At 44.3% G+C, this 26,759-nt stretch overlaps 1 protein-coding gene and 1 pseudogene across 1 annotated transcript; both read right to left on the reverse strand.

Moving 5' to 3' along the window:
• Nucleotides 1-12,695: 12,695 nt before the first annotated feature.
• On the reverse strand, nucleotides 12,696-16,345 carry LOC110489721 (annotated as a pseudogene).
• A 4,949-nt stretch (nucleotides 16,346-21,294) lies between these two features.
• LOC110489722 (E3 ubiquitin/ISG15 ligase TRIM25-like) lies at nucleotides 21,295-26,569 on the reverse strand. Its single transcript, XM_021562514.2, has 6 exons — nucleotides 25,786-26,569; nucleotides 25,108-25,203; nucleotides 24,655-24,888; nucleotides 24,391-24,550; nucleotides 24,125-24,286; nucleotides 21,295-22,230 (listed from the first exon to the last, which is right to left on the reverse strand). The coding sequence occupies exons 1-6, from the start codon at nucleotides 26,359-26,361 to the stop codon at nucleotides 21,695-21,697; spliced, it is 1,764 nt and encodes a 587-aa protein (XP_021418189.2). The 5' UTR covers nucleotides 26,362-26,569; the 3' UTR covers nucleotides 21,295-21,694.
• Between the last annotated feature and the right edge of the window lie 190 nt (nucleotides 26,570-26,759).

Here is a 26,759-nt window from a genome sequence, read left to right on the forward strand (position 1 = left end):
GATACAATCATATCGTCCCAATGAAGTGTATTTATTTTAGTCTGTTTTTCACCACTGGTTTGATTATTTCATGAATGTGAATTCTTCATATAGGAGATTAAGAGAACAAGCCATGGAATTGAGCTTTTGTAAACACAGATGAATGTTGTAGATAGTTTTAACTCAAATCGTTTGAGTGGGTGTCTGCAATTCCAGGCATATCTGGCTGCAGCCATCTTTGCAGTTTTCAGCCATCTGTAGACTGGAGAGACATTTCAGAACATGGATGACTGGATATCGGTATATCACTTCTAAACATACATCTGAAAACACAATGTCAGTAGTAATACGTTGAAGACCAAGTGTAATTGAAAACCTAGCTATCCAGCACTAAGTATTTTTTTTTCAAACGATCCTTTAGGCCTATAATTCCTAATCATAGTTTAAATCACGTATCTTAAAAAAAAAAAGAAATCAGGCAGATTGGTAACTACTGTATCTAATTGTCGTCAATTCATAGCAGCACTACTCTGAATATTGTATGCATGTCTAAATGATCATCCTAATTTATATCATTACCTTTAAATTGATGAGAGATGAGATTAGGTTTAAATCCTAGCCCTGCACTTCAAAGACATTGTAACTGCAGTGCTCTGCCTACATTACGATATTCTCGTAAACTATGCATAGTTTGCCACCTGGTGGACTAAACGATCAACACAAATCTGAACTGAACTAAACAGCTCAGATTCATTGCTGCTTGTTTAAGTACATCATTGTGAAAATATTAATTTGACCGAAATACAATATGATTATAATCTGTCGATCCATCCATGATCAATAAAACCATAACTGAATCACAGTGAGGTAACACTATGTGACTACAGTAAAATCATGGGAAGGGAATTGACCTATCAATGGAAATATTTCACTATAATGATTGACCCAGAAGCTGCATTGTTGACTAGAGTGCTCAGATTGGATCCTGGCCTTTATCACTGTGTTGATGTCATTATTTTCACAGATCTATCAACAAAGAACCCAGGATAGAGGGGTTCAGTGAATGGGGTCTGGACTCTGTGGAGGAGGGTCATTGTGTCAGAGACACTGTACAAAGACAGAGTTCCTGCCCTGTGGTCCAGGTACACTCCTACTCTGGTGGAAAGGGGGACACACATGGCAGTCAATACCATTGTGGTAGAAAGTGCCGAGAGAGGCACCACATTCCAAACACCAGGCCTGTTTACTGCCTCCAAACCACTCATAATTTCCTCTCCTGCTGATCCCTTTATATGAGACAGCTATATAAACCCCTCTGCTCCACTCCACCTCCCAGTAGCAGGCTCCAGACTGACCATCTCTACACAACACCTGGGGGCATGCGGTAAATCTGTCTGGATGGTCAGGATAAAGCTGGTCGTTATCACTCCGTGTCACCTTTTTGTTCCCCACAGACAGACACAGACAGTTAAATGCTGTGTTGGGATCCAATGTGAGCTGACAGGAATCTGAGGAGGAAGACAAAACAACAGGTGAAATGTATGTGTGCATCCAGGTGTTGGTGTGTGTAGTATATTAAAGTGCATTGTACAGTAAGTTCTTCCTCACATTCCAAGACTCCTCTCTGGTCTTGAGTTCAGGCCTCGTCTACTGACAGGTGGTGTCATTCCAATGTGATGCTAATCCACCAACTGACAGTGCAGACTGAGTTGTGCCAAATGACGGAAGACAAGGGGGCTCAGAAGATCGAACAATGTGGACTTTTGTAACTATGGAAACATAGGAAATGAAATATCACAGTTCAATACTGATCATGACATAAACATTACAGTAATTCAATAGGCTCAATAGTTGAAAGATGTTTAGGTAATTGGTTTAGTAATATCAATGACCAGATAAGTTACCAACTTTTTACAGAGATCTTGGCAATACTCCCAGAGCAGATCTTTTTAACTTGACTTTTCAGCTCAGAGACTGATTTCTTTACATCCTTAAAGAAGACGTGTTGGTTGACAGTGATGCTGGGTAACAGAGGGACATAGAAAGACTGGAAACTCTACAAAGACAAATCAGAAAAACAGAGAAAAGATGAGAAATACAAACATTTCATTTTCAGCAGTAACAACTGATGCTGTGGACAGAGAACCCTTGATGTCACCTGGAGGAATTGGATGTTGTCTTCTGTGTTTGAGAGCTGCTCCAGCTTGGCGTCTCTCCTCCTCAGCTCAGCCATCTCCTAGTCCAGTTGCTTCAACAGTCCTTCATCCCGACTCACTTCAGCCTTCCCCCGGGATTTGACCAGCTCCTTCACCTCAGTACCTTCTCTCAAGGTGGCAGGTAGCCTGGTGGTTAGACTGTTGGCCTAGTAACCGAAAGGTTGCAAGATTGAATCCCCGAGGTGACGAGGTCAAAATCTGTCGTTCTGCCCCTGAACAAGGCAGTTAACCTACTACAAACGTTCCTGAATAAAGCCCTGATCATCTACATACAGTGGGGCAAAAAAGTATTTAGTCAGCCACCAATTGTGCATGTTCTCCCACTTAAAAATATGAGAGAAGCCTGTAATTTTCATCATAGGTACACTTCAACTATGACAGACAAAATTAGAAAAAAAATCCAGAAAATCACATTGTAGGATTTTTAATGAATGTATTTGCAAATTATGGTGGAAAATAAGTATTTGGTCACCTACAAACAAGCAAGATTTCTGGCTCTCACAGACCTGTAACTTATTTTTTAAGAGGCTCCTCTGAACTCCACTCGTTACCTGTATTAATGGCACCTGTTTGAAAATGTTATCAGTATAAAAGACACCTGTCCACAACCTCAAATAGTCACACTCCAAACTCCACTATGGCCAAGACCAAAGAGCTGTCAAAGGACACCAGAAACAAAATTGTAGACCTGCACCAGGCTGGGAAGACTGAATCTGCAATAGGTAAGCAGCTTGGTTTGAAGAAATCAACTGTGGGAGCAATTATTAGGAAATGGAAGACATACAAGACCACTGATAATCTCCCTCGATCTAGGGCTCCACGCAAGATCTCACCCCGTGGGGTCAAAATGATCACAAGAACGGTGAGCAAAAATCCCAGAACCACACGGAGGGACCTAGTGAATGACCTGCAGAGAGCTGGGACCAAAGTAACAAAGCCTACCATCAGCAAGGGCATTGAAGATGCAACGTGGCTGGGTCTTTCAGCATGACAATGATCCCAAACACACCGCCCGGGCAACGAAGGAGTGGCTTCGTAAGAAGCATTTCAAGGTCCTGGAGTGGCCTAGCCAGTCTCCAGATCTCAACCCCATAGAAAATCTTTGGAGGGAGTTGAAAGTCCGTGTTGCCCAGCAACAGCCTGCTCTAGAGGATATCTGCATGGAGGAATGGGCCAAAATACCAGCAACAGTGTGTGAAAACCTTGTGAAGACTTACAGAAAACATTTGACCTCTGTCATTGCCAACAAAGGGTATATAACAAAGTATTGAGATAAACTTTTGTTATTGACCAAATACTTATTTTCCACCATAATTTGCAAATACATTCATTAAAAATCCTACAGTGTGATTTTCTGGAGAAAAAAAATTGTCTGTCATAGTTGAAATGTACCTATGATGAAAATTACAGGCCTCTCTCATCTTTTTAAGTGGGAGAACATGCACAATTGGTGGCTGACTAAATACTTTTTTGCCCCACTGTACCTGACGATAACTGACAACTGCAAGCAGACTGGTGGCACCAGAGTGGTGGGACAATTTTTACCTCCTGGGGCCTGGAGTTTTTCCTTATATGTTAACCTAACTAGGAAAAATTCTGGACCCTATAAGGTATGACAGTGATTAATCAGTTGTAAAAAGCTTTTATATGGGTTATGATGGGACCAGTTTTTCCTAATCAAGTCACATGGTTTTAAAAAAAACTCCTGGCATTGAGGGGGAATGAACCCTTTCAAACTGCAGCTACCTTATATTTGGTCATATTAATTATATTTATTTAACTAGGCAAGTCAGTTAAGAACAAATTCTTATTTTCAATGATGGCCTAGGAACAATGGGTTAACTGCGTTGTTCAGGGGCAGAACGACAGATTTTACCTTGTCAGCTCGGGGATTTGATCTCACAACCTTTCAGTTACTAGTTCAACACTAACTGCCAACCCATTTAGACTAGATTAGGGGGGGGGGGGATTTCCTCTACCCAGACACATAGACAACAACTGCTTGACAATTTAACTCACAGGGCTGAGCTTGCTTTATGCATGTTTGCCTTTTAAAAAAAAGTCTAGGCTGCCATCACTATTATGTTGATTGATTCATTCCAGGTAATCATTTTGGATAAAAAATATATAGGCAGCCTAGATAGCCCAATTTGATCACATTCACATTTTCTCCTGACACACAAATGGACTATAAATACATAACGTTACTAATTAGTCACCCAGACCAGATGGACAGGGTGCATAGGCTGTATGCAGCTGCTCTTATTAGTAGCCTACAGTTGATCAGATGGAAAAATAGTATTGTTTTCATCCCATACAGCATGTCAGATTTCTAATGTTTAGGTGTAGCCTAGGCTGCTGCAACATTTATGTCATGAGTTTTTGCTTGTGTGAGTGATTGTGTTATCATCTTTGCTAAATAAATACCAGGGAAAAGTGCAAAGCCTTCTTGAGCGCACACAAAAAAAAATGTGCTGCGTCAACCTTTTAATGGATGATACGATGGAGCTATCAAATCATTCAGAATTGTTTTCGACAACCCAGAAAAGGTTTTCAGCATGTAATGAATATTAACGTGCAATTACAGGCGGCTTGATGATAGGCTCCCTGTTAACCAGCTATACATTTGATACCAGTTGATATTGAGTGCCCTCACCTTTTCATCCTTCTTCATGAAACTGATCTCAGGCAGAGGTCGACACTCACTTGCAACTTTTCCGTGTACCCCAGAGAATAAAGTTTTTTTCCCCAAAAAAAGTCCACAACATTTTCGGCCATGTTGGCCATTCTACCATTCTGGCGGATGAAAAATGCTCACTCGCGTCGGATAGCTAGCTTGCTACTGAAATTAGCAAGACACATTTAAATCAATTGCACTAACTGGACACAAAAATAAAGATCTAAACCCAAGAAAAAAATGTATAATATTCCTCCTCCATCTCCTATAATTTGAAAAAACTAATTTGGATTGAATAATGTCCCAAAAATACTAATCACTCTTCACTCGTAATCTCTATCCAACAATGTCACCAAGCTTCTCAACACATAGAACCCCCATAATGCTCTGTGGCACATTCCCAATACAACACACTATGTTAATTCTCTGATCCTACATCTATGACTGGATGGACAACATGTTAGTCTAGTTACTTTAAGACATGAAGGTCAGTCAATCCAGAACATTTTAAGAACTTTGAAAGTTTCTTCAAGTGCAGTCGCAAAAACCATCAAGCGCTATGATGAAACTGACTCTCATGAGAACCGCCACAGGAAAGGAAGACCCAGAGTTACCTCTGTTGCAGATGATAAGTTCATTAACGTTACCAGCCTCAGAAATTGCAGCCCAAATAAATGCTTCAGAGTCCAAGTAACAGGCATATCTCAACATCAACTGTTCAGAGGAGACTGCGTGAATCAGGCCTTTTACGGTCAAATTGCTGCAAAGAAAGCACTACTAAAGGACACCAATAAGAAGAAGAGACTTGCTTGGGCCAAGAAACCTGAGCAATGGACATTAGACTGGAGGAAATCTGTCCTTTGTCTGATGAATACAAATTTGAGATTTTTGTGTTCCCACCATGAAGCATGGAGGAGGAAGTGTGATGGTGTGGGGGCGCTTTGCTGGTGACACTGTCTGTGATTTATTTAGAATTCAAGGCACAATTAACCAGCATGGCTACCACAGCATTCTGCAGCGATACACCAACCCATCTGGTTTGCGCTTAGTGGGGCTATCATTTGTTTTTCAACAGGACAATGACCCAACACACCTTCAAGCTGTGTAAAGGCTATTTGACCAAGAAGGAGATTGATAGAGTGCTGCATCAGTTGATCTGGCTTCACAATCACTTGACCTCAACCCAATTGAGATGGTTTGGGATGAGTTGGACCACAGAGTGAAGGAAAAGCAGCCAACAAGTGCTCAGCATATGTGGGAACTCCTTCAAGACTGTTGGAAAAGCATTCCAGGTGAAGCTGGTTGAGAGCATACCAAGAGTGTGCAACGCTGACACCAAGTCAAAGGGTGGCTTCTTTGAAGAAAATAAAATATATTTGGATTTGTTTAACACTTTTGGGGTAGCTACATAGTCCCATATGTGCTATTTCCTAGTTTTGATGTCTTCACTATTATTCTACAATCAAGAAAATAGTACAAATTTAAAAAAAACTTGAATGAGTAGGTGTGTCCAAACTTTTGACTGGTACTGTATGTGGTAGTGGAGTAGGGGCCCGAGGAACACACTTAGTGTGTTGTGAAATCTGTTACGAATGTACTGTAATGTTTTTAAATTGTATTTTGTCGAACCCCAGGAAGAGTAGATGAATGGTGATCCATAATAAATACAAATACAAATCATATATTTTGTGTTGTGGTGGTGTGACAGTGTTATATGATGCACTATTTTATATTTTATTTTATGTGTGATGTAAGTGTCTTAATGTGTTTGGACCTCAGGAAGAGTAGCTTCTGCCTTGGCAGGAACTAATGGGAATCCCTAATAAAATACAAATACAAATGGACATGTAGTCTTATAATCTCCACCCGGCACAGCCAGAAGAGTACTGACTAGCCCTCAGAGCCTGGTTCTTCTCTAGGTTTCTTCCTAGGTTCCTGCCTTTCCATGGAGTTTTTCCTAGCTTGCTCTCTGGGGTTTTACGATCAGGTTTCTGTAAAGCACTTTGTGACCACATGTGATAGTAGAGTTTAAAACACAAATACCCACTGGATTGATGCAAATAATCATGATATCATTCTGCCAGCTAACATAAGCTATTTTGTAGCTGACATTTACTGTAATTGAGAAGGTTTTTGGGGAAGCGTTCCCATCTACCAGAGACTTTTCATTAGTAACGTCACTAATGGCTACACAAAGTGGTAGATGTGCACACCTCACATACACAGACTCCCCCTGTTTTCTTCCTCCGAATCTGTCTCTAGCTTTTGAAGCTTTTGAACAGTTGGGTCTATTAGCTAATATGACCTCTATGATCCCATTCCTGAAAACTAAAACTCTTCCAAACACGTCATAATATAGTCGCAAAATAGAATGTATGTACCTTTCAATTAAAATTATAATTATTTTTCATTTTTGTCTGTTTTTCACCAAAGTGCATTTCTGACGTGCTGGTTTGAATGTTTCAATAATGTGTGTTCTTCATTTAAGAGACCAAAAGACTAAGCCATGCAATTGAGATTTTGTAAATACAGAAGAATACCATATAAAGTTTTAACCCATAATTTAAAGCATTGTATTTTGTACAAATAATTCCCTAAGTTCTATACACCAGCTGAATCTGGTAATGATTGTTGTAGCTGTTGAGGAGACTAAATTACTTGGTGTTAAAACTTAGATGTTTTTTTGACTCCACACTCCACAAAGCAAGTGCTGCAGGCTCTAGTTTGATCTCCTCTTGATTATCCTCTGGTCATATGGTCAAGTACTGCAGGCTCTAGTTTGATCTCCTCTTGATTATCCTCTGGTCATATGGTCAAGTCCTGCAGGCTCTAGTTTGATCTCCTCTTGATTATCCTCTGGTCATATGGTCAAGTCCTGCAGGCTCTAGTTTGATCTCCTCTTGATTATCCTCTGGTCATATGGTCAAGTCCTGCAGGCTCTAGTTTGATCTCCTCTTGATTATCCTCTGGTCATATGGTCAAGGCCTGCAGGCTCTAGTTTGATCTCCTCTTGATTATCCTCTGGTCATATGGTCAAGTCCTGCAGGCACTAGTTTGATCTCCTCTTGATTATCCTCTGGTCATATGGTCAAGTCCTGCAGGCTCTAGTTTGATCTCCTCTTGATTATCCTCTGGTCATATGGTCAAGTACTGCAGGCTCTAGTTTGATCTCCTCTTGATTATCCTCTGGTCATATGGTCAAGTGCTGCAAAGAAGGAACTAGTTAAGCTGCAGCTGGCACAGAACAGAGCGGCACGATTTGCTCTTCATTGTGATCAGGGACCTTGGGTTGTGCCGTGGTGGAGGTCTTTGTGGGCTATACTCAGCCTTGTCTCAGGATGGTAAGTTGGTGGTTGAAGATATCCCTCTAGTGGTGTGGGGGCTGTGCTTTGGCAAAGTGGGTGGGGTTATATCCTTCCTGTTTGGCCCTGTCCGGGGGTGTCCTCGGATGGGGCCACAGTGTCTCCTGACCCCTCCTGTCTCAGCCTCCAGTATTTATGCTGCAGTAGTTTATGTGTGGGGGGGCTAGGGTCAGTTTGTTATATCTGGAGTACTTCTCCTGTCCTATTCGGTGTCCTGTGTGAATCTAAGTGTGCGTTCTCTAATTCTCTCCTTCTCTCTTTCTTTCTCTCTCTCGGAGGACCTGAGCCCTAGGACCATGCCCCAGGAATACCTGACATGATGACTCCTTGCTGTCCCCAGTCCACCTGACCGTGCTGCTGCTCCAGTTTAAACTGTTCTGCCTTATTATTATTCGACCATGCTGGTCATTTATGAACATTTTAACATCTTGGCCATGTTCTGTTATAATCTCCACCCGGCACAGCCAGAAGAGGACTGGCCATCCCACATATTCTCTCTCTAATTCTCTCTTTCTTTCTCTCTCTCGGAGGACCTGAGCCCTAGGACCATGCCCCAGGAATACCTGACATGATGACTCCTTGCTGTCCCCAGTCCACCTGACCGTGCTGCTGCTCCAGTTTCAACTGTTCTGCCTTATTATTATTCGACCATGCTGGTCATTTATGAACATTTGAACATCTTGGCCATGTTCTGTTATAATCTCCACCCGGCACAGCCAGAAGAGGACTGGCCACCCCACATAGCCTGGTTCCTCTCTAGGTTTGGAAGCTAGGTTTTGGCCTTTCTAGGGAGTTTTTCCTAGCCACCGTGCTTCTACACCTGCATTGCTTGCTGTTTGGGGTTTTAGGCTGGGTTTCTGTACAGCACTTTGAGATATCAGCTGATGTACGAAGGGCTATATAAATCTATTTTATTTTATTTTATTTTATTTTATTTGATTAGCGAGCCAATATCAGTACTATACTATGCATGCCAGTCTCTGCTGGCTAAGAATTTAAGAAAGACAGACAGCATCACTTCTTCTTTTTATAAGAAACATTAATGTGTTGAAAATTCCAAATTGTTTGCATAGTCAACTTACCCCACAGTTCTGTCACACACACCTCCCCACAAGACGTGCCACCAGAGATCTTTTCACAGTCCCCAGGTCCAGAACAAATTCAAGGAAACGTATAGTATTATTTTGGGGCGGCAGGTAGTCCAGTGGTTTGAGTGTTGGGCCAGTAAATGAAAGGTTGCTACATCGAATCCCTGAGCTGACAAGGTAAAAATCTGTCGTTCTGCCCCTGACCAAGGCCCCTGTTCCCCTGTGGCCGTCATTGAAAATAAGAATTTGTTCTTAACTGACTTGCCAAGTTAAATAAAACTATACAGAGACATAAATGCCTGGAACTCCATTCCATTTCATACAGTGCAAGTCAACAGCAAACCTGGTTTAAAAAAAATTATAAAGCAAAACCCCCATGTGTATGTACTGACATGGACTTATTCCACATTTTTTTTGTGTTACAACCTGAATTCAAAATTGATTAAAAAAAAATCAAATCTCACCCATCTACACACAAAGTGAAAACAAAGTGAAAACGTTTTTAGAAATTTTTGCACATTTATTGAAAATGAAATGAATAAATATCTCCTTTACATAAGTATTCACACCCCTTTGCTACAACACTCAAAATTGAGCTCAGTGCATTCAATTCCCTTTGATCATCCTTGGGATGTCAGTACAACTTGATTGGAGTCCATCTGTGGCTATTTCAATTGTTTGGACATGATTTAGAAAGAAACACAACTGCCTATATAAGGTCCCAGTGTGTTTCTGGGACAGTGCATGTCACAGCAGAAACTATAACATGAAGTCCAAGGACCTGTCTGTAGATCTCCAATATAGAATTGTGATGTGTCACACCCTGACCATAGTTTGCTTTGTATGTTTCTATGTTTTGGTTGGTCAGGGTGTGAGCTGGGTGGGCATTCTATGTTACATGTCTAGTTTGTCTATTTCTATGTTTCGGCCTAGTATGGTTCTCAATCAGAGGCAGGTGTCTTTAGTTGTCTCTGATTGAGAATCATACTTAGGTAGCCTGGGTTGCACTGTTCGTTTGTGGGTGATTGTCTATGTCAGTGGCTTGTGTCAGCACAGGTCTATTTTGTAGCTTCACGGTCGTCATTTGTTTATTGTTTTGTATGCAGTGTCAGTATTTTCTTTATTAAAGATTTACCATGGACACTTACCACGCCGCATTTTGGTCCGGCTCTCCTTCACATACAGAAAACCGTTACAGAATCACCCACCACAAAAGGACCAAGCAGCGTGTCAACAGGCAGGAGCAGCCCAAAGAGGAGATGCGTAATAAGGATTTCTGGACATGGGAGGAAATCCTCGACGGGAGAGGACCCTGGGCTAAACCAGGGGAGTGTAGCCGCCCAAAGGTGCAACAGGGGAAGAGGCAACTGGAGCAGCCCAAAGAGGAGTACAGTATGGACTATACTTCTTGGGAGGAGATAGACAGGTGGGCGGTCGACCCAGGGAGAGTGCCGGAGCCCGCCTGGGATTCGATGGAGCAGTGCGCGGAAGGTTATCGGAGAATGGAGTTGGCGAAGCAAGCACGGCGGCGCGGAAGGAAGCCCGAGAGTCAGCCCCAAAAATTTCTTGGGGGGGGGGCCTCACAGGGAGTATGGCTATGCCAGGTAGGAGACCTGCGCAAACTCCCTGTGCTTACCGGGGGGCTAGAGAGACCAGGCAGGCACCGTGTTATGCAGTGGTGCGCACGGTGTCCCCAGTGCGGGCGTATCGTCCGGGCTAGATTGAGCAACGAGCCAAATGCCATGAAGCCGGTTCTACGCAGCTGGTCTCCAGTGCGTCTCCTTGGGCCGGCTTACATGGCACCAGCCTTGCGCTTGGTGTCTCCGGTTCGCCTGCATAGCCCAGTGCGGGCTATTCCACCTCTCCGCACTGGCAGGGCGACCGTGAGCATTCAACCAGGTAAGGTTGGGCAGGCTCGGTGCTCAAGAGCTCCAGTGCGCCTGCACGGTCCGGTCTTTCCAGTACCACCTCCACACCCCAGCCCTCCGGTAGCAGCTCCCCGCACCAGGCTTCCTGTGCATGTTCTCGGCCCAGTACCACCAGTGCCAGCACCACGCATCAGGCCTACAGTGCGCCTCGCCTGTCCAGCGCTGCCGGAGCCTTCCTCCTCTCCAGTGCTGCCGGAGTCTCCCGCCTGTTTAGTGCTGCCAGAGCTTTCCGCCTCTACAGTGCTGCCGGAGTCTCCCCCCTGTTCAGAACTGCCAGTCTGCAAGGAGCTGCCAGTCTGCAAGGAGCTGCCAGTCTGCAAGGAGCTGCCAGTCTGCAAGGAGCTGCCAGTCTGCATAGAGCTGCCAGTCTGCAAGGAGCTGCCAGTCTGCAAGGAGCCGCCAGAGCTGCCAGTCTGCAGGATGCCGCCAAAGCTGCCAGTCTGCATGGAGCCGCCAGAGCTGCAAGTCTGCATGGAGCCGCCAGAGCCGCCAGTCAGCATGGAGCCGCCAGGGCCGCCAGTCAGCATGGAGCCGCCAGAGCCGCCAGTCAGCATGGAGCAGCCAGAGCTGCCAGTCAGCATGGAGCAGCCAGAGCTGCCAGTCAGCATGGAGCAGCCAGAGCCGCCAGTCAGCATGGAGCAGCCAGAGCCGCCAGTCAGCATGGAGCAGCCAGAGCCGCCAGTCAGCATGGAGCAGCCAGAGCCGCCAGTCAGCATGGAGCAGCCAGAGCCGCCAGTCAGCATGGAGCAACCAGAGCCGCCAGTCAGCATGGAGCAGCCAGAGCCGCCAGTCAGCATGGAGCAGCCAGAGCCGCCAGTCAGCATGGAGCAGCCAGAGCCGCCAGTCAGCATGGAGCAGCCAGAGCCGCCAGTCAGTATGGAGCAGCCAGAGCCGCCAGTCTGCATGGAGCAGCCAGAGCCGTCAGTCAGCATGGAGCAGCCAGTCAGCATGGAGCAGCCAGAACAGCCAGTCAGCATGGAGCAGCCAGAGCTGCCAGTCAGCATGGAGCAGCCAGTCAGCATAGAGCAGCCAGAGCAGCCAGTCAGCATCGAGCAGCCAGAGCTGCCAGTCAGCCAGACTCTTCCAGATCTGCCAGTCAACCAGACTCTTCCAGATCTGCCAGTCAGCCAGACTCTTCCAGATCTGCCAGACTCTTCCAGATCTGCCAGTCAGCCAGACTCTTCCAGATCTGCCAGTCAACCAGACTCTTCCAGATCTGCCAGTCAGCCAGACTCTTCCAGATCTGCCAGTCAACCAGACTCTTCCAGATCTGCCAGTCAGCCAGACTCTTCCAGATCTGCCAGTCAGCCAGACTCTTCCAGATCTGCCAGTCAACCAGACTCTTCCAGATCTGCCAGTCAACCAGACTCTTCCAGATCTGCCAGTCAGCCAGGGGCCGCCAGTCAGCCAGGAGCTGCCGCCCCTCTGTCCACAGCTTCGCCCCTCTGTCCCGAGCTGCCGCCCCTCTGTCCATTGAGAAGAGTTGCCAAGGTGAGGAGGCCACGGAAGAGGACAAGGTGGGGGAAGACTAAGGTGAAGTGGGGGCCACGTCCAGCACCAGAGCCGCCACCGCGGACAGATGCCCACCCAGACATGTTATACTATTTTGGGCTACACATACTGAGACAGAGGGGCACTGTTTCCCTCGCTCAAATTATTTATTCGGTGAGATTCAGCCCCTTGCGAATTGATGGAAAATGATTAACACACTGAGAGAGATGAATGAGACATTTTTTTAAAAGTATATGGGGAAGCCTGGCTACCCTTGCCGTCCGTGAATACACGCCACGGTATAAAGACAAGGTATTTATATTACATACCGTACCTGTCTCTGTTCCTCTCTGGTAGAGGGCTCATGTTGACTGTGGAAGTGGGAGTTTTATACAAAACACATTTTAGAAAAATGCACTAAGGCAATAGAATCACGATAATTTATGTGCACATTTATTTAAACTTGGTAATACTTCTTAATCTTATAATATGGATCTTTCCGGTCACTGTTCTGACCCTTTTGCTTGTCTTTATTCTAAATGTTTCACTATAACTCACTGTAACTCATCACTGAGTCGGTGTCAGTATCTTGAGAGAGGTAGTGACATAGAATCCAGGATAAAGGGGTTGAGTGAAATTGGTCTGGACTCTGTGGAGGAGGGTCATTGTGTCCAAGACACTGTAGAAGGACAGAGTTCCTGCCTTGTGATCCAAGTACATTCCTACTACTCTGGTGGAGCGGGGGACTGGTATGTCAGTCTGTTTATCATTGTGATAGAAGTAGCAGCTAGAGGCACCACACTCCAAACACCAGGCCTGATTACTGCTTCTTAACCACTCATTATGTCCTCTCCTGCTGATCCCTTTATATGAGACAGCTATACAAACCTCCACCCCGGTCCACTCTACCTCCCAGTAGCAGGCTCCAGACAGACCCTCTCTACACAACACCTGGGGGTAGGTGGTAAATCTGTCTGGATGGTCAGGATAAAGCTGGTCGTTATCACTCCATGTCACCTTTCTGTTCCCCTCAGACAGACGCAGCTCTTTATGTGCTGTGTTGGGATCCAATGTGAGCTGACAGGAATCTGAGGAGGAAGACAAAACAACATGTGAAATGTATGTGTGCATGTTTGTGTCCGCATGCGTATGCATGTGTGTGTGTGTTTTTGTACACGTGTATGTACAGTATGTTCTTTCCTCACATTCCAAGAACTCCTCTCTGGTTTTGGGTTCAGGCCTCGTCTTCTGACAGGTGGTGTCATTCCCATGTGATGCTAATCCACCAACTGACAGTCCAGACTGAGTTGTGCCAAATGACGGAAGACAACGGGGCTCAGAAGGTCGAACAATGTGGACTTTTGTCACTATGGAAACAACAGGAAATCAAGTATCACTTGTGTACACTGATCATGACATAAACATTACAGCAAATCAATGGGATAAGTAACTGAAAAAGGTTCTCTATTGAGAACAAACATTAAACCATAAAGTTCACCAAATGTACTGAATTTACTAAATGGCAGATAGGGTCTCGATTAATTCCGTAGCGTGGAATATCTGCGTTCTAGCGTGAATGGCATTTAAAGGCAATGGTACCGAGTTCGTGGAGACTGCATTCACAGTAAACGCTGCATGTGTCTGCTTAATCGGAAATTACCTTTAAATATCAAGCTCGCTACAACACAGATTATCTGCTCCATGGATTTAATCGAGCCCTAACTTGCATCGTATATACTGACCTAATACTGTATGTTACCTACTTTTTACAGAGATCTTCGCAATTTCCCCAGAGCAGATCTTTTCAACTTGACTTTTCAGCCCAGAGAGTGATTTCCTTATATGCTCAAAGGAGACGTGTTGATTGAAAGTGATGCTGGGTAAGGCCTTAGATCCAAGAGGGACATAGAGAGACTGGAAACTCTACAGATGCACGAAACAAAAAAGATTAGAAAACAGGAAAAAGATTATTGCTGTGAAAGTTAAAAAAAATAATTTTCAGTAGTAAACACCTGATGCTGGGGACAGAGAGTCACTGATATCACCTGGGGGAATTGAATGTTGTCTTCTGTGTTTGAAAGCTTCTCCAACTCGCCCTCTCTCCTCCTCAGCTCAGCCATCTCCTGGTCCAGTTGCTTCAGCAGTCCTTCAGCTCGACTCACCTCAGCCTTCTCCTGGGCTCTGATCAGCTCTTTCACCTCAGAGCGCCTTCTCTCAATGGACTGGATCAGTTCAGTAAAGATCCTCTCACTGTTCTTCACCGCTGCCTCTGCAGAGCACTGTTAGGACAAGCCGAAAGAGAGGAGGGGTGGCATTTTAACCAGCCCATTCATTCAGCTCTCATCAGAACCCCAGCAACATGTTCCCTACAGAGGGGCTCAATAGGATTGGAACATATCCGAGCACTGGGCTCCTCACAGGCTCCAGTTTTTCTGCAGTTTAGTTTAGAAGGAATAAGTCACTTTAGAGGCCTAACTGCTAAGTAAATGCATGTAAATGGTTAACAACACTCACCTTGAGTGAATACACAGCCTGTCTCAACTCTTGCATCTCATTCTCTTTATCCTGGATTCTCTGTTTGGATTTCTGTTGTTTTCCCCCCACCTGGCTCTGCAGGGAAACACATGTAATTCCATGGTTCATTTGTACAAGTGATTCTGTCTTAATGAGAACAGATCAAACTTTATGATAGGTCAAAGTCTATGCAATATGGAAAAGGCATGCGCGTGTCTGTGTGAGTCTGTATGAGTGTGACCGATCGTGTCACACTCATACATATCATTAGCCTGCTAAGCCAAACGCCTAGGCATTAGCTGAAAGAGCCAATGCAACTATTCAGGTCTCAGTAAAGGTAACATCACATGAGTGTGTATATTAGCACAGCTAGATTATTGGGTGTTGGCTGACTTCCTTTTTAAAGCTATGTTGTACAGTAGTGACTAATGTTCAGCAATGAATGGTATTTTCACAGTGATACTCTGAATGAGCGGAATTATAGATTGTCAATACCTGTCTCTCAGTCCTTTCTGATTCAGCTGAGACTGTATCATGGCCTTTATGTTTATCCATTGTACACAGATAACAGATAAACTGTTGATCAGTATGGCAGTAAATCTCCACCAGTTTGTCATGATGAGAGCAGATCTTCTCCTCTAGTTGTGTGGAGGCTTTGACCAGCTTGTGCTTCTTAAAGGTAGGAGATGCATAGTGAGGCTGGAGGTGAGTCTCACAGTAAGAGGCCAGACACACCAGACAGGACTTGACCGCTTTGAGTTTTCTCCCAGTGCAGACATCACACGCAACATCTCCAGGTCCAGCATAATGGTGAGCAGGGGTACCAGCTTGGAGTCCTGTCTTCTTCAGAGTCTCCACCAATTCTGCTAGCATGGTGCTTTTCTTCAGAACAGGCCTTGGGATGAAGGTCTGTCTGCACTGGGGGCAGCTGATCAGAAAACCCATCACATAATCCTGATCCCAGCAGTCCTTAATACAGCCCATACAGTAGCTGTGTCCACAGGGAATAGTCACTGGATCCTTCAGTAGATCCAGACATATTGAACAACTGATTGAGTCCATGGCTGCTGCCATTGTGGTGCAAACACTAGCCGAATGATACTACTTTCGTTGCTCTAGAATTGTTTGTGCTTTTGAGTGGGAACATTCCTGGTTGTACACAGTGTTGTGTTGGACAGACACCAGGAAGAGGGTTGTGATTGGACAGAGGTGGTTAAGGAAGTTCTATTTATAGTATGTGTGTCATGCAACACTCCATTCTCCCAAACTGACAATTCACTCGATACAGACCACTACACCTCCAAGTACATAGCTATAACCAGATTTATTGAGGAAGATTAAAGTGACGATTCAGGAGAACAGTCTGTAGGCAGTATGATGGTAGATCAGGGGGTGACCTGGAGTATGTGAACTGGAGTCCTGGGCTCCCATTTCACTTGGCAACAGTGGCGATCCTCAATGGTCATAGACTTACAGTGTGTTCCAGGGGATAGGTGTGAACAAGGTGTTACGAGAACATAATGAGTAGTTATTTGTGATGGAATATGAGTTGTAGATCAGTGATTCTGTATAGTGCCTTGCTTAGCCGATCCTGTCAAACTGGTTAGTTAGAAGATAAGAGGGTGGAGAAATGTAGCCTGATATCCAGGCCTGTCTGTGCTAACGTTCCACTCCTTGTACTCTATGTGGAATGATAGCACAAACCCTCTGGTACTCAAGCTAGGAGAAAGGAGGGAGGCTTGCAAACACTGGAGACATAGAAACCCTATTCTCCACATACTGTAGCACAGAAGCAATCGTTTAGTTTAATTGTGGTTGTTGCCAACATAACAATGTGGCAAAACATATTGTGTGGGAAAGCTGTGAAAAGTAGCTTATTTACTTGGGCACATAACCACAAAACGGATTGGTTGCTCCTCTATTACAAACCCACGGCAATTGTTATGAATTCCCTGTCGGTGTCTGTTAACACCATTTCACAGCCCTCTCAAACCTCTGTAGTAGAAGCCCTCCCCGGCAAGAGTCCGGGTGTCTGCCTGCTGATCTCTGCCCCCTCTGTGACCTGGGGCTCTGACCACTGGTTGGTTGCTAGGGGCCAGTTGTTAGGGCACCGGACATCTGTCCATCCTCGTTACTGCATGTCACATACCGTCCTACTCTGTCTTCCTCAAGCAGTGTCAGAGATTGTATTGTGCACAGTATATTCATTAACTCTGTTTTCTGGTCATTACAGAACCACCAATCTATGTCTGATGTATGTCCATAAAGTGCCGTTGTGTGTAGCTCTGTGAGGTTGCTTCATCCCCCTCTGACCAGGGGAGGTTCTGTAAGGTCATAGATCAGCCCAAATGTTGAGTCATTCTCAAACAGCAGTGATTCACTGCTAGGTGAAACTATGACTACAGTAAAATAACGTACTACACATACAGTACCAGTCAAAAGTTTGGATACATGTACTCATTCAAGGGATTTTCTACACTGTAGAATAATAGTGAAGACATCAAAACTATTAAATAACATACATGGAATCATGAGTGTTATTGAGATTGTTCAAAGTAACCACCCTTTGCCTTGATGACACCAAGCTCACTCTTGGCATGCTCTCAACCAGCTTCAACTGGAATGATTTTCCAACAGTTTTGAAGGAGTTCCCACGTATGCTCAGCACTTGTTGGCTGCTTTTCCTTCACTCTGTGGTCCAACTCATCCCAAACCCTCTCAATTGGGTAAAGGTTGGGTGATTGTGGGGGCCATCTGATGCATCACATTCCTTCTTGGTCAAATAGCCCTTACACAACCTGAAGGTGTGCTTTGGGTCAATGTCCTGTCGAAAAATCAAATGATGGTCCCACTAAACGCAAACCAGATGGGATGGCGTATCGCTGCAGAATGCTGTGGTAGACATGCTGGCTAATTGTGCCTTGCATTTTAAATAAATCACTGACAGTGTCACCAGCAATGCACCCCCACACTATTACACCTCCTTCTAGATGCTTCATGGTGGGAACCACACATTCGGAGATCATCCGTTCACCTACTCTGCATCTCACAAAGACACTGTGCTTGAATCCAAAAATCTCAAATTTGGAGCTGAGCAAGGCACTGTACAGAATCACTGATCAATAAATCATGTTGCATCCTAAATAACAACACATTACCCGCTGGTTGAATCAACTTTATTTCCACGCCATTTCAATGACGTTGAACCAAAGTGGAATAGGTGTTGAATTGACGTATAAGCCCAGTGGGCATGTTCTCGCAGCACCTCGCTCACGCCAATCACCCTGCCAAGGGAAATGAGAGCACATTTCACATATTCCAGTTCTCCAACTGTTCAACCATCGTTCCACCTTGTGACTTTGTCCTCATGAATCGTCATTTTAATCTTCCTAAATAAATATTGTAATAACTATGCATTTGGAGGTGTGGTCTGTGTCTAGTGAACTGTCTTTTGGGTCAGGTTTAGGGTTAGGCTTAGTATAAATCAGTCAATCAAATGTCTTTACAGAGCCCTTTTTACAACAGTAGTGGTCACAAAGTGCTTTACAGAGACCTGATCCTAAAACCCCTGAGAGCAAGTAATGCAGATGTAGGGAAACAGTGGCTAGGAAAATCTCCCTGGAAAGGCAGGAACCTAGGAAGAAACCTAGAGAAGAACCAGGCTCTGAGGGATAGTCAGTACTCTTCTGGCTGTGCCGGGTGGAGATTATAAGACTACATGTCCATTTGTATTTGTATTTTATTAGGGATTCCCATTAGTTCCTGCCAAGGCAGAAGCTACTCTTCCTGAGGTCCAAATACATTAAGACACTTACATCACACATAAAATAAAATATAAAATAGTGCATCATATAACACTGTCACACCACCACAACACAAAATATATGATTTGTATTTGTATTTATTATGGATCACCATTCATCTACTCTTCCTGGGGTTCGACAAAATACAATTTAAAAACATTACAGTACATCCGTAACAGATTTCACAACACACTAAGTGTGTTCCTCAGGCCCCTACTCCACTACCACATACAGTACCAGTCAAAAGTTTGGACACACCTACTCATTCAAGGTTTTTTTTTCTTGATTTGTACTATTTTCTAGATTGTAGAATAATAGTGAAGACATCAAAACTAGGAAATAGCACATATGGAACAATGTAGTTACCCAAAAATTGTTAAACAAACCCAAATATATTTGAAATTCTTCAAAGTAGCCCCCTGTCACGCCCTGACCTTAGAGAGCCTTTTTATTTCCCTATTTGGTTAGGTCAGGGTGTGATTTGGGTGGGCATTCTATGTTTTCTATTTCTTTGTTTTGGCCGAGTGTGGTTCGCAATCAGAGGCAGCTGTCAATCATTGTCTCTGATTGGGGATCATATATAGGTTGTCATTTTCCGTTTGGGTTTTGTGGGATCTTGTTTTCTGTATTGTTTCTTTGCCTTACAGAACTGTGGTGCTTTCGTTTTTAGTCGTTATTTTGCTTTTGGTGTCATCAAATAAAAAACGATGTACGCCTACAACGCTGAACCTTGGACCGGTCATTCCACAAACGAGAGCCGTAACACCACACTTTGACTTGATGTCAGCTTTTCACACTCTTGGTATGCTCTCAACCAGCTTCACCTGGAATGCTTTTCCAACAGTCTTGAAGGAGTTCCCACATATGCTGAACTTGGCTGCTTGGCTGCTTTTCCTTCACTCTGTGGTCCAACTCATCCCAAACCATCTCAATTGGGTTGAGGTTGAGTGATTGTGAAGCCAGATCAACTGATGCAGCACTCTATCATTCTCCTTCTTGGTCAAATAGCCCTTACTCAGCCTGGAGGTGTGTTGGGTCATTGTCCTGTTGAAAAACAAAGGATAGTCCCACTAAGCGCAAACCAAATGGGATGGTGTATCGCTGCAGAATGCTATGGTAGCCATGCTGGTTAATTGTACCTTGAATTCTAAATAAATCACAGACAGTTTCACCAGCAAAGCACCCCCACACCATCACACCTTCTCCTCCATGCTTCATGGTGGGAACCAAACTCAAATGTGTATTCATCAGACAAAGGACAGATTTCCACGAGTCTAATGTCCATTTTTCGTGTTTCTTGGCCCAAGAAAGTCTCTTCTTGTCCTTTAGTAGTTATTCCTTTGCAGAAATTAAACCATGAAGGCCTGATTCACGCAGTCTCCTCTGAACAGTTGATGTCGAGATGTGTCTGTTGCTTGAACTCTGTGAAGCATTTATTTGGGCTGCAATTTCTGAGGCTGGTAACTCTAATTAACTTATCCACTACAGCAGAGGTAACTCTGGGTCTTCCTTTTCTGTGGCGGTCCTCATGTGAGCCAGTTTCATCATAGAGCTTGATGGTTTTTGCGACTGCACTTGAAGAAACTTTCAACGTTTTTGAGATTTTCCACATTGACTGACCTTCATGTCTTATAGCAATGATGTCGCCTGTCTATTTGGGGCCCGCTGCAAGGGTCCCCAGTCCAAGGTCGGCGGCGAGGGTCGCCGCTCCAAAGGCGCCACTTAAGTGGGCCAAGACTATGGTGGAGTGGGGTCCACGTCCCGCGCCAGAGCCGCCACCGCGGATAGATGCCCACCCAGACCACCCCCCTATGGGTTTAGGTTTTGCGGCCAGAGTCCGCACCTTTGGGGAGGGGGGGGGGGGGGGGGGGGGGGATACTGTCACGCCCTGACCTTAGTTCCTTTTTAATGTCTCTATAGGTTTTTATATGACCAATCATATTGAGTGGTTCCAGTGATGAATTTGACATGAGCCACCCCTCCCTGGGGACTTTCTTCAGCAAAGATGGCTGACAAAACATTACGGGGAGGCGAGTCAAGCCAAAAATGTACAATGTACAATTGAGAGGAATATGTTAGCTAACGTAGAGACAAACTGTGCATATTTTTTCTCTGAATAGAAACACCATAATATTAATCAAATTAATTAAGCCAAATTTCTTAAAATTAATCCCATATACTATGTTATTACAAAAAAGGTTTTACATTCACTGGTAATGCCAATACGGGAGTACTATCAAATGCTTCTCAAGGATGCCCTCTGGTGGTCAAACTAGCAATAACTTGCAGTAACAGAAGAATTGGCTGAGAATTAAATGACGTGCCACAGAATGCTGCGGCAGCACACAAGGTGCGCTTCAGTATGACGTAACTTTTAAGGGAGGAACCACTGTATGTAGAAACTATAATGATACAAATTTTCAAACAACTGCCCTGTTTCTGGGCCGCAAATTGCTTTTGACACACAAACTGGTCCCAAGTAGGCCGTCAATGTAAATAAGAATTTGTTCTTAACTGACTTGCCTAGTTAGGTTATGTTTATTTATTTGTTTATTTATTTTTACAATTTAGTTAGTTATTTTATTTCGGTTTACTGAATAGTTTTTTCAAGATTAGTTTTTGTTTTAGTTTCAGTTTTAGTTTGCTATAATAATCTTGTTTGGTTTCAGTATATTCACAGTTCTAGAGACAGTGAACCCAGGATATAGGGGCTGAGTGAAAGTGGTTTGGACTCTGCAGAGTAGGGTCATTGTGTCAGAGACGCTGTAGAAAGACAGAGTTCCTGCACTGTGGTCCAGATACACTCCTACTCTGGTGGAACAGGAGACAGGTATGACAGTCGGTTTATCATTGTGATAGAAAGAGCAACCAGAAGCATCACACTCCAAACACCAGGCCTGTTTACTGCTTCTAAACAAACCCTCGTCAGGTCCACTCCTGCTTATCCCTTTATATGAGACAGCTATATCAACCCAGTCCCCGCTCCACTCCACCTCCCAGTAGCAGGCTCCAGACAGACCCTCTCCACACAACACCTGGGGGTAGGTGGTAAATCTGTCTGAATGGGCAGGATAAAGCTGGTCCTTATAACGCCGTGTCACCTTTCTGTTCCCCTCAGACAGACACAGACAGTTAAATGCCGTGTTGGGATCCAATGTGAGCGGACAGGAATCTGAGGAGGAAGACAAAACAACAGGTGAAATGTATGTGTGCATCCAGGTGTTTGTGTGTGTAGTATATTAAAGTGCATTGTACAGTCCCAGCTAGCACATTTGGTTCCTTGGAAGCTGTGTGAACGTAAGTTTTTTGTTTTATCATAGCCGGAAGGTAGGGATGGGCAGTTCCTCTTTCTGCTTCGTAGGCAAGCACCATGGTCTTGTAGTGGATGCGAGCTTCAACTGGAAGCCAGTGCAGTGTGCCGAGGAGTGGGGTTACATGGTAGAACTTGGGATGGATGAAAACCAGGCGGGCTGCAGCATTCTGGACAAGTTCCAGGTGGCACACGCGGGGAGCCCAGCCAACAGAGAGTTGCAGTAGTCCAGACGGGATATGACAAGTGCCTGGATTAGGACCTGCACTGTTTCCTGTGTGAGGTAGGGTTGTACTCTACTGATCTTGTAGAGCACGAACCTGCAGGAGCGAGTCACTGCTTTGATGTTTGCAGAGAAAAACAGGGTGTTGTCCAGGGTCACACCAATGTTCTTTGCACTCTGGGTGGGGAACACTGTGGAGTTGTCAACCGTGATGGAGAGGTCTTTGAGTGGGCAGGCATTCCCCGGGAGAAAGAGCAGCTCCATCTTGTCGAGGTAGAGCTTAAGGTGGTGGGCCAACATCCAAGCTAAGATATCTGCTAGGCACGCAACAATGTGTGCTGCCACCTGGGTGTCAGAAGGTGGGAAGGAAAAAACAGTTCTCAGCGTCAACAAAACACTCTCTATCCTCTATCTTCTTAAGTGTGTTTAGGTATGCTGGCCACGCCCACTAATTGATATTAATGAGTGGTTTTTTATGTTGAAATATGGTCTGTTTGAATAGAATATAATAAACAGGTTTGTATGAGTTTAAAAAATGAATCACAACTGTCCTGGTGGTGTAGTGGACTAATTCCATGAATAGAGAACAGAAGATCATAGGTTTGAGGCTCATTGACACCGTGCCACAATAGAAAAATAAATGCATAATTAATGCCTAAGCAAATGACTTTCCAAGGTGTCCTATCTGTGCTTGGAGTTCTAAACAGTTAACCCAAACTGAGCTAGCAGTGTTATTAAAAGTCTTATTGAAACATGTTCTTAGAATGTTATTTAATTACCTTCAAATAATCTATAATTTCTGTTTTCAAAAAGTTAATAAAACCTCCCAGGAAAACTTTCAGGTAACCATAGTAAAACATTCTCAGAACCTCCTGCAGCCTAGTCATTTAATTTTTTTTACTTCCATTCTCAGAACGTTTATAAAAGAAATGTATGGCTTCGTTCCCAGAACCAATGGGAAACCAAAAACTTACATTCCCATAACTTCCAAGGAACAAAATGTGCTAGCTGGCAAGCACTCATTAAGATCAGGTGTGGCCAATTAGTGGATGCGGCCGACACACCTGAACACACTTATGAACAAGAAAGAGTTTTGTTGATGCTGAGAACGGAATGTATATGTTTTTAAATAACACTCATAGAATGTTCTTTGAACTTAATGTTTTCTTGTGGTTTTTATGTAAAGTGGCGATCTCGATGTGCCAACTTCTGTTTGGTAGTGTCCGAACCATTTGGGCTACAAACTAACTTGCTCTACGACCCCCACAAGTGTCACGGCACTTGTCTGAAGGCAACCGGTAGCACTTTTTTTTTTAAGAATGAGGAAACATGTAGAAATCCGTATGCTGAACTACTAAAATTCCTACCTAAGAAACATGGTTCTCAGAACATTATGTGCTAGTTGGGTATCCTGCACCATTCTCAGAATACTCTGGAAAGATTGTATGCAAAATAACCATGCTCTCACAAAGCACTAAGAAACGTATGGTTCTCAGAACGTTATGCACTAGCTGGGGTATATTCTTTCCTCACATTCTAAGAACTCCTCTCTGGTTTTGGGTTCAGGCCTCGTCTTCTGACAGGTGGTATCATTTCCATGTGATGCTAGTCCTCCAACTGACAGTCCAGACTGAGTTGTGCCAAATGACGGAAGACAACGGGGCTCAGAAGGTGGAACAATGTGGACTTTTGTCACTATGGAAACATAGGAAATTAAATATATAAACACAGTTCAATACTGATCATGACTAAAACATTACAGAAAGTCAAAGGGCTCAGTAGTTGCCTAGGTTACCTACCTTTTACAGAGATCTTGGCAATTTCCCCAGAGCAGATTTTTCCTAATTGGCTTTTTAGCTCAGTGACTGATTTTCTTACATCCTCAAAGAAGACGTGTTGGTTGACAGTGATGCTGAGTAAGTGTTCAGATCGAGGAGGGACACAGAGAGACTGGAAACTCTACAGAGACATAAAAAAACAGAAAAGATTATTGTTGAGAAATACAAACATTTCACTTTCAGCAGTAACACCTGATGCTGGGGACAGAGAGTCACTGATATCACCTGGAGGAATTGAATGTTGTCTTCTGTGTGTGCGAGCTGCTCCAACTCGCCCTCTCTCCTCCTCAGCTCAGCCATCTCCTGGTCCAGTTGCTTCAGCAGTCCTTTTGCTCGTCTCACTTCAACCTTCTCCTGGGCTCTGATCAGCTCTTTCACCTCAGAGCGCTTTCTCTCAATGGAGTGGATCAGCTCGGTAAAGATCCTCTCACTGTCCCCCACTGCTGCTTGTGCAGAGCGCTGTTAGGAAACAAACAAAGAGAGGAGGGGTTCCATTTCAACCAGTTCATTCACTCAGCTCTCACAAGAACCCCGGACAACTTGTTCCCAACAGAGGGGCTCAGTGGGAATGGAACATGGCCCAGCACTGGGCTGATCACTGGCTTCAGTTTTACTGTAGTTTACTTTAAAGGGGACTATCTTCTAAGTAAATACATCCAAATGGTCAACAACTCTCACCCTGAGTGACTTCACAGCCTGTCTCACATCCTGTATCTCTTTCTGTCTCTTCTGGATTCTCTGTTTGGTTTCCTTCTGTTTCTCTCCCAGTTGACTCTGGTGTAAAAAACAAATGTCAGTCCATTGTTCATGTGTACAAGTGACTCTGTCTTACTGAGAACAGATCAAACTTCATGATAGGTCAAAGTCCATGACTTATGGAAGAAAAGTCACATGCGTGTCTGTATGCGCATGACCAATCATTTTCTATCCCAGGTCTCCTGTGTGCCAAAAAAGCACATAAGCCTGCAAAAGCACTCAAAGCCTAGGCATTAGCTCAGGGAAAGGAGATACACATAACTGAATGCATTCAACCGATATATATTTTCCACATTTAACCCAACCCCTCCGAATCAGAGAGGTGACAGTGGCTGCCTTAATCCAGGATTTCCTTAACTCGGTCCTGGGCACCCACCCACCCACCTTGCCGGTTCAGGGACTCAAACCAGACACATTTCAGTTACTGGTCCAATGCTCTTAACTGCTAGGCTACCTGCCAGCCTTAAGTTATTGGGTGTGGGCTAACTTCCTTTTCAATGTCATACAGAAATATATGTGCAGTGAATAATATTTTGTAATTAATAGTATTCTCACATTGATACTGTGAATGAACAATTATTACAGAGTTGTTGTCCTTACCTGTCTCTCAATCCTTTCTGATTCAGCTGAGACTGTATCATGGCCTTTATGTTTATCCATTGTACACAGATAACAGATAAACTGCTGATCAGTATGGCAGTAAATCTCCACCAGTTTGTCATGATGAGAGCAGATCTTCTCCTCTAGTTGTGTGGAGGCTTTGACCAGCTTGTGCTTCTTAAAGGTAGGAGATTCATAGTGAGGCTGGAGGTGAGTCTCACAGTAAGAGGCCAGACACACCAGACAGGACTTGACCGCTTTGAGTTTTCTCCCAGTGCAGACATCACACGCAACATCTCCAGGTCCAGCATAATGGTGAGCAGGGGTACCAGCTTGGAGTCCTGTCTTCTTCAGAGTCTCCACCAATTCTGCTAGCATGGTGCTTTTCTTCAGAACAGGCCTTGGGGTGAAGGTCTGTCTGCACTGAGGGCAGCTATAGACACCCTTCAGATCATCCTGATTCCAGCAATCTTTAATACAGCCCATACAGTAGCTGTGTCCACAGGGAATGGTTACCGGATCCTTCAGTAGATCCAGACATATTGAACAACTGATTGAGTCCATGGCTGCTGACATTGTGGTGCACACACTAACAGACTGAGCAGCAGAGTATTAAAGATGATCATTTCTCAAGACATGTTTGTGCTTATAAGTGGGAACATTTCCTGATGTGTTTACACTTTGTACCTGTAGGTGATGTGGCATTGGGCAGATTCCAGGAAGAGGGTTGTAATTGGACTAAGGTGCCTGTGGAAGTTCCATTCATGGTACGTATGTGTGCCAAGCAATACTCTACACTTCCCAATTCTCTTGACGCAACACCTCAAAGTACATAGTTATTTAAAGATTTATTGAGGAAGATAATGCGGCTCATAAAGGGACAATTCAGGAGGACAAAGTCACAAGGCGGCAGGATGGAAAGTCAAGGGAAGATTTTAGAATATGTGAACTGGAGTCCTGGGCTGCAATCTCAC

The sequence above is a fragment of the Oncorhynchus mykiss genome, chromosome 15 (genome assembly GCF_013265735.2).
Source record: "Oncorhynchus mykiss isolate Arlee chromosome 15, USDA_OmykA_1.1, whole genome shotgun sequence".
Lineage (NCBI taxonomy): Eukaryota > Metazoa > Chordata > Actinopteri > Salmoniformes > Salmonidae > Oncorhynchus > Oncorhynchus mykiss.

Coding starts and splice junctions, on each gene's coding strand:
- LOC110489722 (XM_021562514.2), bottom strand. CDS start 26,361: ATGTCAGCAGCCATGGACTCAATCAGTTGTTCAATATGTCTGGATCTA. Junction 24,889..25,107: donor AGGCTGTGAAGTCACTCAGG/GTGAGAGTTGTT, acceptor GTTTCCTAACAG/CGCTCTGCACAAGCAGCAGT. Junction 24,551..24,654: donor ACAACATTCAATTCCTCCAG/GTGATATCAGTG, acceptor ATGTCTCTGTAG/AGTTTCCAGTCTCTCTGTGT.